The 16,078-nt window shown below is 49.6% G+C and overlaps 1 protein-coding gene across 7 annotated transcripts in view; it reads right to left on the bottom strand.

Annotated features, from left to right (window-relative positions):
• Window positions 1–16,078, bottom strand: part of STK31 (serine/threonine kinase 31) — a 783,847-nt gene that overhangs the window by 463,939 nt on the left and 303,830 nt on the right. For all 7 annotated transcript variants that reach the window (XM_063921681.1, XM_063921683.1, XM_063921684.1 and 4 more), the window contains one exon: window positions 7,273–7,422. In XM_063921681.1, the coding sequence (XP_063777751.1) occupies window positions 7,273–7,422 (150 nt within the window). The remainder of the gene's footprint in view (window positions 1–7,272; window positions 7,423–16,078) is intronic.

The raw sequence follows: 16,078 nt of genomic DNA, 5'->3' as shown, positions 1-16,078 counted from the left end.
AATCAGCACTTTCCTATCGGGGGAATCCCACGCTTTTTCACATAACTCATTTAACTCATGTGAAGGGGGAAAAGTCACCTCTTGCTTTTTCTCCCCATACATATAAACCCTCTTGTCAGGGACAGGGTTTACCGCTGATATGTGCAATACATCCTTCATTGCTATAATCATGTAGCGGATGGCTTTAGCCATTTTAGGCTGCAATTTTGCATCATCGCCATCGACACTGGAGTCAGAATCCGTGTCGATATCTGTGTCAACAATTTGGGATAGTGGGCGCTTCTGAGAACCTGACGGCCTCTGCGCTGTAGGATCAGGCATGGGCTGAGACCCCGACTGTCCCAAGGTTTCAGATTTATCCAACCTTTTATGCAAGGAAGTAACATTATCATTTAACACCTTCCACATATCCATCCAATCAGGTGTCGGCGCAGTCGGTGGAAACACGTCATTCATCTGCACCTGCTCTGCCTCCACATAGCCCTCCTCGTCAAACATGTCGACACAAGCGTACCGACACACCACACACACAGGGGATGCTCTATATGAGGACAGGACCCCCACAAGGCCTTTTGGAGAGACAGAGAGAGTATGCCAGCACACACCCCAGCGCTATATAACCCAGGAATCACACAGTAACTTAGTATTTACCCAGTAGCTGCTGTATATATGATTAATGCGCTAAATTTATGTGCCCCCCCCTCTCTTTTTACCCTCTTTCTACCGTGAGTCTGCAGGGGAGAGCCTGGGGAGCTTCCTCTCAGCGGAGCTGTGGAGAGAAAATGGCGCTGGTGAGTGCTGAGGAAGAAGCCCCGCCCCCTCAGCGGCGGGCTTCTGTCCCGCGATTTTGTGTAAAAATAATGGTGGGGGCTCATGCATATTACAGTGCCCAGCTGTATATATGCTGCTTTTTGCCAGGAGGTACTCAATTGCTGCCCAGGGCGCGCCCCCCCCCCCCCTGCACCCTACAGTGACCGGAGTGTGTTGGTTAATGTGGGAGCAATGGCGCACAGCTGCAGTGCTGTGCGCTACCTCATATGAAGACCGGAGTCTTCTGCCGCCGATTTTGACGTCTTCTTGTTTCAACCCGCCGGCTTCTGTCTTCTGGCTCTGCGAGCGGGACGGCGGCGCGGCTCCGGGAACGGACGGCCAAGGTTAAGTTCCTGTGTTCGATCCCTCTGGAGCTAATGGTGTCCAGTAGCCTAAGAAGCGCAACCTAGCCGCAGTTAGTAGGTTTGCTTCTCTCCCCTCAGTCCCACGTAGCAGAGAGTCTGTTGCCAGCAGAAGCTCTCTGAAAATAAAAAAACCTAACTAAAATACTTTCTTAATAGCAAGCTCAGGAGAGCTCACTAAAATGCACCCAGCTCCTTCCGGGCACAGATTCTAACTGAGGTCTGGAGGAGGGGCATAGAGGGAGGAGCCAGTGCACACCAGTAGTACCTAAATCTTTCTTCGAGTGCCCAGTCTCCTGCGGAGCCCGTCTATTCCCCATGGTCCTTACGGAGTCCCCAGCATCCACTAGGACGTTAGAGAAAAAATAAGAATTTACTCACCGGTAATTCTATTTCTCGTAGTCCGTAGTGGATGCTGGGAACTCCGTAAGGACCATGGGGGATAGCGGGCTCCGAAGGAGGCTGGGCACTCTAGAAAGATCTTAGACTACCTGGTGTGCACTGGCTCCTCCCACTATGACCCTCCTCCAAGCCTCAGTTAGGTACTGTGCCCGGACGAGCGTACACAATAAGGAAGGATTTTGAATCCCGGGTAAGACTCATACCAGCCACACCAATCACACCGTACAACTCGTGATATGAAACACAGTTAACAGTATGAAACAATAGAGCCTCTCAACAGATGGCTCAACAATAACCCGATTTAGTTAACCATAACTATGTACAAGTATTGCAGATAAACCGCACTTGGGATGGGCGCCCAGCATCCACTACGGACTACGAGAAATAGAATTACCGGTGAGTAAATTCTTATTTTCTCTAACGTCCTAGTGGATGCTGGGAACTCCGTAAGGACCATGGGGATTATACCAAAGCTCCCAAACGGGCGGGAGAGTGCGGATGACTCTGCAGCACTGAATGAGAGAACTCCAGGTCCTCCTCAGCCAGGGTATCAAATTTGTAGAATTTTTGCAAACGTGTTTGCCCCTGACCAAGTAGCTGCTCGGCAAAGTTGTAAAGCCGAGACCTCTCGGGCAGCCGCCCAAGATGAGCCCACCTTCCTTGTGGAATGGGCATTGACAGATTTTGGCTGTGGCAGGCCTGCCACAGTATGTGCAAGCTGAATTGTACTACAAATCCAACGAGCAATGGTCTGCTTAGAAGCAGGAGCACCCAGCTTGTTAGGTGCATATAGGATAAACAGCGAGTCAGATTTTCTGACTCTAGTTGTTCTGGAAACATATATTTTCAGTGCCCTGACAACGTCTAGCAACTTGGAGTCCTCCAAGTCCCTAGTAGCCTAGGCACCACAATAGGCTGGTTCAGGTGAAACGCTGACACCACCTTTGGGAGAAACTGGGGACGAGTCCTCAATTCTGCCCTATCCATATGGAAAATCAAATAAGGGCTTTTACAAGACAAAGCCGCCAACTTTGATACTCGCCTGGCAGAAGCCAAGGCCAATAACATAACCACCTTCCACGTGAGATATTTCAAATCCACGGTTTTTAGTGGTTCAAACCAATGTGATTTTAAGAAACTCAACACCACGTTGAGATCCCAAGGTGCCACAGGAGGCACAAACGGGGGCTGACTCTGCAGCACTCCTTTTATAAATGTCTGAACTTCAGGTACTGAAGCTAGTTCTTTTTGAAAGAAAATCGACAGAGCCGAGATCTGTACCTTAATGGAACCCAATTTAAGGCCCATAGTCACTCCTGCTTGCAGGAAATGCAGAAATCGACCTAGTTGAAATTCCTCTGTTGGGGCCCTTTCGGCCTCACACCATGCAACATATTTTCGCCATATGCGGTGATAATGAGTTGCTGTAACCTCTTTCCTGGCTTTAGTAAGCGTAGGAATGACTTCCTCCGGAATGCCCTTTTCCTTCAGGATCCGGCGTTCAACCGCCATGCCGACAAACGTAGCTGCGGTAAGTCTTGGAACAGACAGGGCCCCTGCTGCCGCAGGTCCTGTCTGAGTGGCAGAGGCCATGGGTCCTCTGATATAAATTCTTGAAGTTCTGGGTACCAAGCTCTTCTTGGCCATCCACGAGTATCGTTCTTACTCCTCGCCTTCTTATTATTCTCAGTACCTTTGGTATGAGAGGCAGAGGGGAGAACACATAAACCGACTGGTACACCCACGGTGTTACCAGAGCGTCCATAGCTATCGCCTGAGGGTCCCTTGACCCGGTGCAATATCTTTTATAGCTTTTTGTTGAGGCGGGACGCCATCATGTCCACCTGTGGCCTTTCCCAATGGTGTACAATCCTATTGGAAGACTTCTGGAGGAAGTCCCCATTCTCCCGGGTGGAGGTCGTGTCTGTTGAGAAGATCTGCTTCCCAGTTGTCCACTCCGGGAATGAACACTGCTGACAGTGCTAACACATGATTTTCCGCCTATCGGAGAATCCTTGTGGCTTCTGCCATCGCCATCCTGCTTCTTGTGCCGCCCTGTTGGTTTACATGGGCGACTGCCGTGATGTTGTCTGATTGGATCAGTACCGGCTGGTTTTGAAGCAGAGGCCTTGCCGGCCTCAGGGCATTGTAAATGGCCCTCAGGTCCAGAATATTTATGTGTAGGGAAATAACCTGACTTGACCAAAGTCCCTGGAAATTTCTTCCCTGTGTGACTGCCTCCCAGCCTCAAAGGCTGGAATCCATGGTCACTAGGACCTAGTCCTGTATGCCGAACCTGCGGCCCTCTTGAAGATGGGCACTCTGCAGCCACCACAGTAGAGATACCCTGGTCCTTGGAGACAGGGTTATCAGCCTATGCATCGGAAGATGCGATCCGGACCACTTGTCCAACAGGTCCCTCTGAAAAGTTCTTGTATGGAACCTGCCTAATGGGATTGCTTCGTAGGAAGCTACCATTTTTCCCAGGACTCGCGTGCAATGATGCACCACTACCTATTTTGGCTTCAGGAGGTCTCTGACTAGAGATGACAACTCCTTGGCTTTCTCCTCCGGGAGAAACACTATTTCTGGTTTATGTCCAGAACCATCCCCAGGAACAGTAGACGTGTCATAGGAACCAGCTGTGACTTTGGACTGTTTAGAATCCAACCATGCTGTTGTAGCACTTTCCAAAATAGTGCTACCCCGACTACCAACTGCTCCTTGGACTTCGCCCTTATAACGAGATTGTCCAAGTACGGGATAACTACAACTCCCTTTTTTTGAAGGAGTATCAACATTTCGGCCATTACCTTGATAAAACACCCTCGGTGCCATGTACAGTCCAAACGGCAGTGTCTGGACTTGGTAATGGTAATCCTGTACCACAAATCTGAGGTACTCCTGGCGAGGATGGTAAATGGGGACATGCAGGTAAGCATGCTTGATGTCCCAGGATACCATGTAATCCCCCTCGTCCAGGCTTGGAATAACCGCCCTGAGCGATTCCATCTTGAACTTGAATTTTTGTGTTCAAGGATTTTAAATATAAAATGGGTCACACCGAACCATGCGGTTTCGGTACCCCAACCCGTGTGGAATAGTAACCCCGTCCTTGTTGAAGTAGGGGCACCTTGAGTATTACCTGCTGGGAATACCGCTTATTAATTGCCTCTCGCACAGCCTCCCTGCCTGAGGGAGTTGTCAGCAAGGCATATTTTAGGAAACGGCTGGGGGGAGACATCTCGAATTCCAGCTTGTACCCCTGAAATACTACTTGAAAGAAACAGGGATCCACCTGTGAGCGAGCCCACTAATTGCTGAAATTTTTGAGACGGCCCCCCACCGTACCTGGCTACACCTGTGGAGCACCCGCGTCATGGTGTGGCCTCACAGGAGGCGGGGGAAGAATCTTGATTCTGGGAACAGGCTGACTGGTGCAGCTTTTTTCCCTCTACCCTTGTCTCTGTACAGAAAGGAAGCGCCATTTGTTTCTGAAGCCGAAAGGACTGTACCTTTGTCTGTGAGGAAACCTGAGGTAAAATTATTTCTTCCCAGCAGTTGCTGTGGATACGAGGTCCCAGAGACCATCCCCAAATAATTCCTCACCCTTATAAGGCTCTCTATGCGCTTTTTAAGTCAGCATCACCTGTCCAGTGACAGGTCTCTAATACCCTCCTGACAGAATGGACATTACATTTATTTTGGATGCCAGCCGGCAAAATATCCCTCTGTGCATCCCCCATATATAAGACGACGTCTTTAATATGTTTTTATGTTTGCCAACTAGTATCCCTGTTTGACAGGGTCACCGACCACGCTGCAGCAGCACTATCTGCAGGTCTCAGTCTAGTACCTGAGTGTGTAAATACAGACTTCAGGATAGCCTCCTGTTTTTTATCAACAGGTACCTATTAAAGTGGCCGTATCCTAAGACGGCAGTGCCACCTTTTTTGACAAACGTGTGAGCGCCTTATCCACCCTAGGAGATATCTCCCAGCGTAACTTATCCACCTGGCGGGAAAGGGTACGCCATCAGTAACTTTTTATAAATTACCAGTTTCTTAACGGGGGAACCCACGCTTTCACACACTTCATTTATTCATCTGATGGGGGAACAAAACACTGCCTGTTTTTTCTCCCCAAACCTAAAACCCATTTTTAGAGGTGCTTGGGTTAAAGTCAGAAATGTATAACACATTTTTTATTGCCGGGATCACGTCACGGATGTTCCTAGTGGATTGTGTATATGTCTCCACCTTGTCGACACTGGAGTCAGACTCCGTGTCGACATCTGTGTCTGCCATCTGAGAGAGCGGGCGTTTTTGAGCCCCTGATGGCCTTTGAGACGCCTGGGCAGGCGCGGGCTGCGAAGCCGGCTGTCCCACAGCTGTTACGTCATCCACCCTTTTATGTAAGGAGTTGACACTGTCGGTTAATACCTTTCACCTATCCATTCACTCTGGTGTCGGCCCCACAGGGGGCGACATCACATATATCGGCCTCTGTTCTGTCACCATATAAGCCTCCTCATTCAACATGTCGACACAGCCGTACCGACACACCGCAGACACACAGGGAATGCTCTAAACGAGGACAGGACCCACAAAAGCCCTTTGGGGGGACAGAGTAAGAGTATGCCAGCACACACCAGAGCGCTATATATATACAGGGACTAACTGAGTTATGTCCCTAATAGCTTTTATATAATATACTGTATACAGTGCCAATTTTAATGCCCCCCCTCTCTTTTCCCTCTTACTGTGCAGGGAAGAGCCAGGGAGCTTCCCTCCAGCCGAGCTGTGAGGGAAAAATGGCGCCAGTGTGCTGAGGAGATAGGCTCCGCCCCTTTTTCGCGGCCTATTCTCCCGTTTTTTATGGAATTCTGGCAGGGGTATTTACCTCATATATAGCCCCTGGGGCCATATATTGAGGTATTTTAGCCAGCCAAGGTGTTTTTATTGCTGCCTCAGGGCGCCCCCCCCAGCGCCCTGCACCCTCAGTGACCGGAGTGTGAAGTGTGTGAGAGGAGCAATGGCGCACAGCTGCAGTGCTGTGCGCTACCTTGGTGAAGACAGAGTCTTCATGCCGCCGATTTTCCGGACCATCTTCTTGCTTCTGGCTCTGTAAGGGGGACGGCGGCGCGGCTCCGGGACCGAACATCAAGGCTGGGCCTGCGGTCGATCCCTCTGGAGCTAATGGTGTCCAGTAGCCTAAGAAGCCCAATCCGGCTGCAAGCAGGCGAGTTCGCTTCTTCTCCCCTTAGTCCCTCGCTGCAGTGAGCCTGTTGCCAGCAGGTCTCACTGAAAATAACAAATTCTAAGACTATAACTTTCTAAGAGCTCAGGAGAGCCCCTAGTGTGCATCCAACCTCGGCCGGGCACGAAATCTAACTGAGGCTTGGAGGAGGGTCATAGTGGGAGGAGCCAGTGCACACCAGGTAGTCTAAGATCTTTCTAGAGTGCCCAGCCTCCTTCGGAGCCCGCTATCCCCCATGGTCCTTACGGAGTTCCCAGCATCCACTAGGACGTTAGAGAAATAGTCTCCTGGTTGCTAGGCAGGGTATAGGAGCAGAGGAGCCTGTGCTGTGCTTTCAAACAAGTTAACTCCTCGGTGCACGGCTCCAGCACTGCGCCATACCACACAGCCCCAGCGTCCAGCAGGAATGAAAGAAAAATTCACAATAATACAATCTCACCTGTTCGATATCGACCGCTGTCTGAAGCTGAAGTCCCCAGAGTCTATATTTCTGTGCCACAGCTGGTATTTGTAAGTCATCAGGAAGGTCAACAATGCTGGATCTATTTAAAATTTCTGAATTTCCATAGTCAATATAAGTGACCGCACACTAGAAGAATTAAAAAGAAAAAAATTTGAATTTTGTATTTGCCTTTAGATCAGTTACATGGGGTAAAAGCCTCATCATCTAAGTTATCTGATGCTAAGTACATAAATAAAATAATCTTCCACAGGACATTAACATTTATCCAGAGCAACTACATTGTGTACAGTATCACTGTACAGAGTATATTTAATCATCCGTGTCAGGTCTTGCCCCTTTTGAGCTTATAGTCTAAATTCCCTACCAAACACAGCCAAATAACTACCAAGACTGTATAAATACGTTTAAACTAATATAAAAATACTAATAGGTGCCGTGCGGTAATTAGACTGTCATATATTCCCACAAATTGACTATGACAATTACATGTTATCCAAGTAATTTCAGTTTTTTTCTCCTTCAGTAGATGTTGAAGTAACAGCTCCAGTTTCTGTTCTGGAGGTAACAGCAAACTCATCTATCACCAGTGTTTCATCTGGGACATATACAGTCTTGCTGCAGGAAGCAGCGTACTTTAGTGCTGCAAACTGCCATCTTTCGCAGCCTCTAACTCCCATTGTTATGTAACAAGCAGCAGGAGCGTGCCGCCATGCAGGATAAAAAAACCAATGGGTAGCGGAAGCAGTGCTACTCACTACCCCCACTGAACTACCTCAGCTGGCTCCACGTTTAGTTGTGGGATCATCATTCCCCATCTAACTGAGCTGCCTATAGAGGCTAAGATATGCTATGACACACAGGGAGACACAGCCTGCGATGCAACAAAGTAAATGGACACATCTGCATGTCCCATTTCCTGCAGCTTCTCCACAGATAAAGGGTACAGTATCTAACATTGATTACAGCCTGAGCTTTGCCGGACACATCATTTCTGAGGAAAAACGAGATTTACGGTAAGAACTTACCGTTGTTAAATCTCTTTCTGCGAGGTACACTGGGCTCCACAGGGAATAACATCGGCGTGTAGAGTAGGATCTTGATCAGAGGCACCAACAGGCTCAAAGCTTTGACTGTTCCCAAGATGCATAGCGCCGCCTCCTCTATAACCCCGCCTCCGTGCACAGGAGCTCAGTTTTTGTCAACCAGTCCAATGCAGTAGCAGGTAAGAGAGACGACATTCGTTAGAAGCCACATACACCACACACTCACGACAGGAGAGGGTGTCAGCTTCTTTCGGTTTGTATGGCATTAGCCACTAAGTGCGTCAGGTGGGCGCCCTGTGGAGCCCAGTGTACCTCGCAGAAAGAGATTTAACAACGGTAAGTTCTCACCATAAATCTCGTTTTCTGCTGCGGGGTACATTGGGCTCCACAGGGAATAACATCGGGGACGTCCTAAAGCAGTTCCTTATGGGAGGGGATGCACTGTAACGGGCACAAGAACTCGGCGCCCAAAGGAAGAATCCTGGCAGGCGGAAGTATCGAAGGCATAGAACGATAGGAACGTGTTCACTGAGGTCCACGTAGCCGTCTTGCACAATTGTTCAAGGGTCGCACCACGGCGGGCCGCCAAAGAAGGTCCAACAGACAGAGTAGAATGGGCTTTGATGGTATCAGGAGCTGGAAGGCCAGCCTGTACATAAGCATGTGCAATCACCATTCTAATCAATCTGACCAAGGTCTGCTTGTTAGCAGGCCAGCCATGTTTGTGAAAACCAAACAGCATGAATAGAGTTTCATACTTCCGAATGGAAGCAGTTCTCTTCACATAGATACGGAGAGCCCGTACCACATACAAAGACCGCTCTCCGGAAGATAACTCCGGAGAATTAAAGGCAGGAACCACAATCTCCTGGTTAACGTGGAAGGAAGACACCACCTTAGGTAGGTAACCAGAATTTCAGACCCTATGGTAAATCCGAGCAGAAGCCGGCTTACGGGCCTTTAACATAGTTTGAATGACCGCCTCCGAAAAACCTTTGGCCCTTAGTACGGAAGCTTCAAGAGCCACCGCCGTCAAAGCCAGTCGCGCCAAATCCTGGTAGACACAAGGGTTCTAAAAGAGGAGATCTGTCGTTGTGGAAGTAGAATGGGACGCTCTAGCAAGAGGCCCTGGAGGTCTGAGAACCAATGCCGTCTGGGCCACGCTGGAGCAAGCAGAAGAAGCATGTCTCCTTGTTTGAACTTCCTTATCACTCTGGGCAGTAGAGACACTGGAGGGAGCACATATGGCAAACGAAATTTCAACGGAATTGCCAGTGTGTCCACGAACGCTGCTCGAGGATTCCTTGTTCTTGCTCCGAAGACCAGAATCTTGTGGTTGTGTCGAGACGTCATCTGGAGTGCCCCACTTGTCCACGAGAAGTTGAAATACTTCCGGATGGAGGCTCCACTCCCCGGCGTGCACGTCCTGACGACTGAGAAAGTCCGCTTCCCAGTTGAGGACCCCCGGAATAAACACCGCCGATATGGCCGGCAGATGGCGTTCCGCCCATTGAGGAATCCTTGAAACTTCCCTCATCGCCATGCGGCTTCGAGTGCCGCCTTGATGATTAATGTACGCCACTGTGGTGGCGTTGTCCGACTGTACCTGAACAGGTCTGTTCTGAATTAGATGCTGGGCCAGGTTCAGCGCGTTGAACACCGCCCGCAGTTCCAGAATGTTTATTGGCAGGCGAGATTCCTCCTTGGTCCACCGACCCTGACTCAGACTGGCATCCATGGTCAGAAGTACCCAGTTGGAGATCCAGAAAAGATGACCCCCGCTCAAAAGTCTGTCCTGCAGCCACCAGTTCAGTGACAGACGGACCTCCGGAGACAAGGAGATCATGTGAGACCTGATCCTGTGAGGCAGGCCGTCCCATTTGGCAAGAATCAGTTTCTGCAGAGGGCGGGAATGGAATTGAGCGTACTCCACCATCTCGAAAGCCGACACCATGAGACCTAGCACTTGCATCGCCTAATATATCGACACTTGCGGACGAGATAGGAAGTATTGAATCTTGTCCTGAAGTTTAAGGACCTTCTCCTGAGACAACCACCACCGCTGGTTGCGGGTGTCCAAAAACGCTCCCAGGTGCACCATGCTCTGTGCAGGGACCAGGGAAGATTTCTTCCAGTTGATGAGCCACCTGTGGGCTTGCAGAAACTGGATGGTCAGATCCAGATGGCGTAGGAGAACTTCTGGGGAATTTGCCAGAATCAACAAGTCGTCCAGATATGGTAGGATCCTGACCCCTTGACGGCGGAGTACAGCCGCCATAGCCTTGGTGAAAACACGCGGAGCCGTGGTCAAGCCAAAAGGTAACGCCCAAAATTGGTAATGGAGGTTGCCCACTGCAAACCTCAGGTACTGCTGATGCGACATTGCAATGGGAATATGCAGGTAAGCATTCTGTATGTCCAGGGAGACCATATAATCCCCAGGTTCCAAGACCAGAACAACAGAGCGCAGGGTTTCCATATGAAAATTTGAAACCTCGACAAATATTTGTTCAAGGACTTGAGGTTGAGAATGGGCTGGGAGGACCCATTCGGTTTTGGGACTAGGAACAGCGGTGAATAGTACCCCTGGCCTCTCTGAGCTAGAGGCACTTGTACCACCACTCCTGTGTCCAGGAGGGACTGTACCACCGAATTAAGAGTTTTTGCCTTCACCTGATCCGAAGGGACGTCTGTCAGGCAAAATCGATGAGGGGGACGTTTCTTGAAGGATATGGTGTAACCTCGAGTGACGACTTCCCGTACCCAGGCATCGGAAGTGATCTTCAGCCATTCCTGGGTAAACCCTAGAAGTCAGCCCCCCACCCTGGGATCCCCGCCACGTCATTCGGCAGGCTTGTCAGTTTTGGAAGCAGGCTGACGGGTAGCCCAGGCCTGTTTGGGTTTAGCAGGTTTGGAAGTGCGACCGTGTTTCGGGTCCGCCTGATATTTTGCTTCTCCTGGAGGATAAAAGAAACGGGAGGAAGTACTCTATCCTTCGGCGCCAAAGGAGCAGTACTAGGCAGACATGCCGTTTTAGCTGAAGCTAAGTCAGCCCCTATCTCGTTGAGGTCTTCTCCAAATCCCTTAAAAGGGAGCACCTCCAGGGTTTTCTTGGAGTCCAGATCTACGGACCAGTACTGCAACCAAAGAATCCGGCGAGTCAGGATATTTGTAGTAGAAGCCTTGGCCGCCAGAATGCTGGAATCAGAAGCCGCCTCCTTCCCATAATGAGAAGCTGTGACAATATAAGACAGGCATTGTCTAGCGTGATCAGAAGTATTAGAAGGCAACTCCGCTTCCAACTCTTGGGCCCATGCTTCAATGGCCTCTGCAGCCCAAGTTGCTGCAATTAGTGGGTCTGTGCGCCGCACCAGTGAGTGTATAAATCGCTTTTAAACAACCCTCCACACGCTTATCTGTAGGTTCCTTCAGAGATTTGACGGTAGTCACAGGCAGAGCTGAGGATACTACCAGCCGCGCCACCTGCGAATCCACTGGCGGGGGAGTCTCCCAATTTTTACTTAGCTCCGCAGCAAGAGGATAGCGAGCCAGCATATTCTTGTGAGGTGTGAATTTCTTACCTGGCGTTTCCCAGAATTCCTGACGTACAGTATGTCTACTAAGTGGTCAGAGTAAGGTAAAACTTGCTTAACCACTTTCTTACGTTTGAACCTGTCCGGTTTCTTAGGAACGGCATCAGGCTTTGCGTCATCAGTGATCTGAAGAATCATCTTGATCGCCTCCAACAAGTCAGGAACATCTACCTGCGAACCATCCTCCCCATCAGAACTATCAGGATCAGTATCTGAGGGGTCAGAATAAACACCATCCTCATCAGATCAGGTGTCTGGGACAGTGGTAGACTGTGAGGAAGTAATGGCCCATTTAGATGACCCCTTGGTCTTAGGCGGGGGAGAATTAGATTTCTTTTTAGTCAGTGACTGGTTTGATTGCTGTAACTGATTGGAGATTTGGTCTGCCCAGGGCGGATTAACTGCAGGGACCATAATCGGTTGTACCGACACAGGAGGTCCCATAGGGGGGGCGTAAGTTTAGTTACAAGCGTAGCTAATAACGAGGAAAAATAAGAATTTACTTACCGATAATTCTATTTCTCGTAGTCCGTAGTGGATGCTGGGGACTCCGTCAGGACCATGGGGTTTAGCGGCTCCGCAGGAGACAGGGCACAATAATAAAAGCTTTAGGATCAGGTGGTGTGCACTGGCTCCTCCCCCTATGACCCTCCTCCAAGCCTCAGTTAGGATACTGTGCCCGGACGAGCGTGCATAATAAGGAAGGATATTGAATCCCGGGTAAGACTCATACCAGCCACACCAATCACACCGTACAACCTGTGATCTGAACCCAGTTAACAGTATGATAACAACGAAGGAGCCTCTGAAAAGATGGCTCACAAAAAGAATAACCCGATTTTTGTAACAATAACTATGTACAAGTATTGCAGACAATCCGCACTTGGGATGGGCGCCCAGCATCCACTACGGACTACGAGAAATAGAATTATCGGTAAGTAAATTCTTATTTTCTCTAACGTCCTAAGTGGATGCTGGGGACTCCGTCAGGACCATGGGGATTATACCAAAGCTCCCAAACGGGCGGGAGAGTGCGGATGACTCTGCAGCACCGAATGAGAGAACTCCAGGCCCTCCTCAGTCAGGGTGTGCCCCTGACCAAGTAGCAGCTCGGCAAAGTTGTAAAGCCGAGACCCCTCGGGCAGCCGCCCAAGATGAGCCCACTTCCTTGTGGAATGGGCTTTTACTGATTTTGGCTGTGGCAAGCCTGCCACAGAATGTGCAAGCTGAATTGTACCACAAATCCAGCGAGCAATCGTCTGCTTAGAAGCAGGAACACCCATCTTGTTGGGTGCATACAGGCTAAACAGCGAGTCAGATTTTCTGACTCCAGTCGTCCTGGAAACATATATTTTCAGGGCCCTGACAACGTCAAGTAACTTGGAGTCCTCCAAGTCCCTAGTAGCCGCAGGTACCACAATAGGTTGGTTCATGTGAAAAACAGAAAACACCTTAAGGAGAAATTGAGGACGAGTCCTCAATTCTGCCCTGTCAGAATGAAAAATTAAGTAAGGGCTTTTATATGATAAAGCCGCCCATTCTGACACACGCCTGGCTGAAGCCAGGGCTAATAGAATCTTCACCTTCCATGTGAAATATTTTAATTCCACAGTGGTGAGTGGATCACCAATGTGACTTTAGGAAACTCAAAACAACATTGAGATCCCAAGGTGCCACTGGGGGCACAAAAGGAGGCTGTATATGCAGTACCCCTTTTACAAACGTCTGAACTTCAGGCACTGAAGCCAGTTCTTTCTGGAAGAAATTTGACAGGGTCGAATTTTGAACCTTAATGGACCCTAATTTTAGGCCCATAGACAGTCCTGTTTTCAGGAAATGTAGGAAACGACCCAGTTGGAATTCCTCTGTAGGGACCTTCTTGGCCTCACACCACGCAACATATTTTCGCCAATGCGGTGAAAATGTTTTGCGGTTACATCCTTCCTGGCTTCGACCAGGGTAGGGATGACTTCATCTGGAATGCCCTTTCAGGATCCGGCGTTCAACTGCCATGCCGTCAAACGCAGCCGCGGTAAGTCTTGGAACAGACAAGGCCCCTGCTGGAGCAGGTCCTTTCTTAAAGGTAGAGGCCACGGTTCTTCCGTGAGCATCTCTTGAAGTTCCGGGTACCAAGTCCTTCTTGACCCATCCGGAACCACGAGTATCGTTCTTACTCATCTCCTTCTTATGATTCTCAGTACTTTTGGTATGAGATGCATAGGAGGGAACACATACCCTGACTGGTACACCCACAGTGTTACCAGAGCGTCCACCGCTATTGCCTGAGGGTCCCTTGACCTGGCGCAATATTTGTCTAGTTTTTTGTTCAGGCGGGACGCCATCATGTCCACCTTTGGTTTTTCCCAACGGTTTACAATCATGTGGAAGACTTCCCGCTGAAGTCCCCACTCTCCCGGGTGGAGGTTATGCCTGCTGAGGAAGTTTGCTTCCCAGTTTTCCACTCCCGGAATTAACACTGCTGAGAGTGTTATCACATGATTTTTCGCCCAGCGAAGAATCCTTGCAGTTTCTGCCATTTCCCTCCTGCTTCATGTGCCGCCCTGTCTGTTTACGTGGGCGACTGCCGTGATGTTGTCCCACTGGATCAATACCGGCTGACCTTGAAGCAGAGGTCTTGCTAAGCTTAGAGCCTTGTAAATTGCCCTTAGCTCCAGTATATTTATGTGGAGAGAAGTCTCCAGACTTGATCACACTCCCTGGAAATTTTTTCCTTGTGTGACTGCTCCCCAGCCACTCAGGCTGGCATCCGTGGTCACCAGGACCCAGTCCTGAATGTCGAATCTGCGGCCCTTATATAGATGAGCACTCTGCAGCCACCGCAGAAGAAAACACCCTTGTCCTTGGAGACAGGGTTGTCCGCTGATGCATCTGAAGATGCGATCCGGACCATTTTCCCAGCAGATTCCACTGAAAGGTTCTTGCGTGAAATCTACCGAATGGGATCGCTTTGTAAGAAACCACCATTTTTCACAGGACCCTTGTGCAATGATGCACTGATACTTTTCCTGGTTTTAGGAGGTTCCTGACTAGCTCGGATAACTCCCTGGTCTTCTTCTCCGGGAGTAAACATCCTTTTCTGGACTGTGTCCAGAATCATTCCTAGGAACATTAGACGTGTCGTCGGAAAAAGCTGCGATTTTGGAATATTTAGAATCCACTCGTGCTGTCGTAGAACTACTTGAGATAGTGCTACTCCGACCGCCAACTGTTCTCTGGACCTTGCCCTTATCAGGAAAGCGTCCATATTTCTTTTAGGAAGAATCATCATTTCGGCCATTACCATGGTAAAGACCCTGGGTGCCGTGGGCAATCCAAACGGCAGCGTCTGAACTGATAGTGACAGTTCTGTACCACGAACCTGAGATACCCTTGGTGAGAAGGGAAAAATTTGGACATGTAGGTAAGCGTCCCCTGATATCCAGTGACACCATATCGTCCTGGTTCGCTATCACTGCTCTGAGTGACTCCATCTTGATTTGAACCCTTGTATGTAATTGTTCAAATCTTTTAGATCTCACCGAGCCGTTTGGCTTCAGTACCACAATATAGTGTGGAATAATACCCCTTCCCTTGTTGTAGGAGGGGTACTTTGATTATCACCTGCTGGGAATACAGCCTGTGAATTTTTTTCCAATACTGCCTCCCTGTCGGAGGGAGACGTTGGTAAAGCAGACTTCAGGAACTTGTGAGGGGAAGACGTCTCGAATTTCCAATGTACACCTGGGATACTACGTGTAGGATCCAGGAGTCCACTTGCGAGTGAGCCCACTGCGTGCTGAAACTCTTGAGATGACCCCCCACCGCACCTGAGTCCGCTTGTATGGCCCCAGCGTCATGCTGCGGACTTGGCAGAAGCTGTGGAGGACTTCTGTTCCTGGGAATGGGCTGCCTGCTGCAGTCTTCTTCCCTTTCCTCTAACCCTGGGCAGATATGACTGGCCTTTTGCCCGCCTGCCTTTATGGGTACGAAAAGGACTGAGACTGAAAAGACTGTGTCCTTTTCTGCTGAGATGTGACTTGGGGTAACAAAAGTGGATTTTCCAGCTGTTGCCATGGCCACCAGGTCCGATGGACCGCCCCTTTATACGGCAATATTTCCATGTGCCGTCTGGAATCTGCATCACCT

The sequence above is a fragment of the Pseudophryne corroboree genome, chromosome 5, assembly GCF_028390025.1.
Source record: "Pseudophryne corroboree isolate aPseCor3 chromosome 5, aPseCor3.hap2, whole genome shotgun sequence".
Taxonomy (NCBI): Eukaryota; Metazoa; Chordata; class Amphibia; order Anura; family Myobatrachidae; genus Pseudophryne; species Pseudophryne corroboree.
Note: the sequence above shows the minus strand (reverse complement) of the source record. Positions and strands in the feature narration are given on the sequence as shown.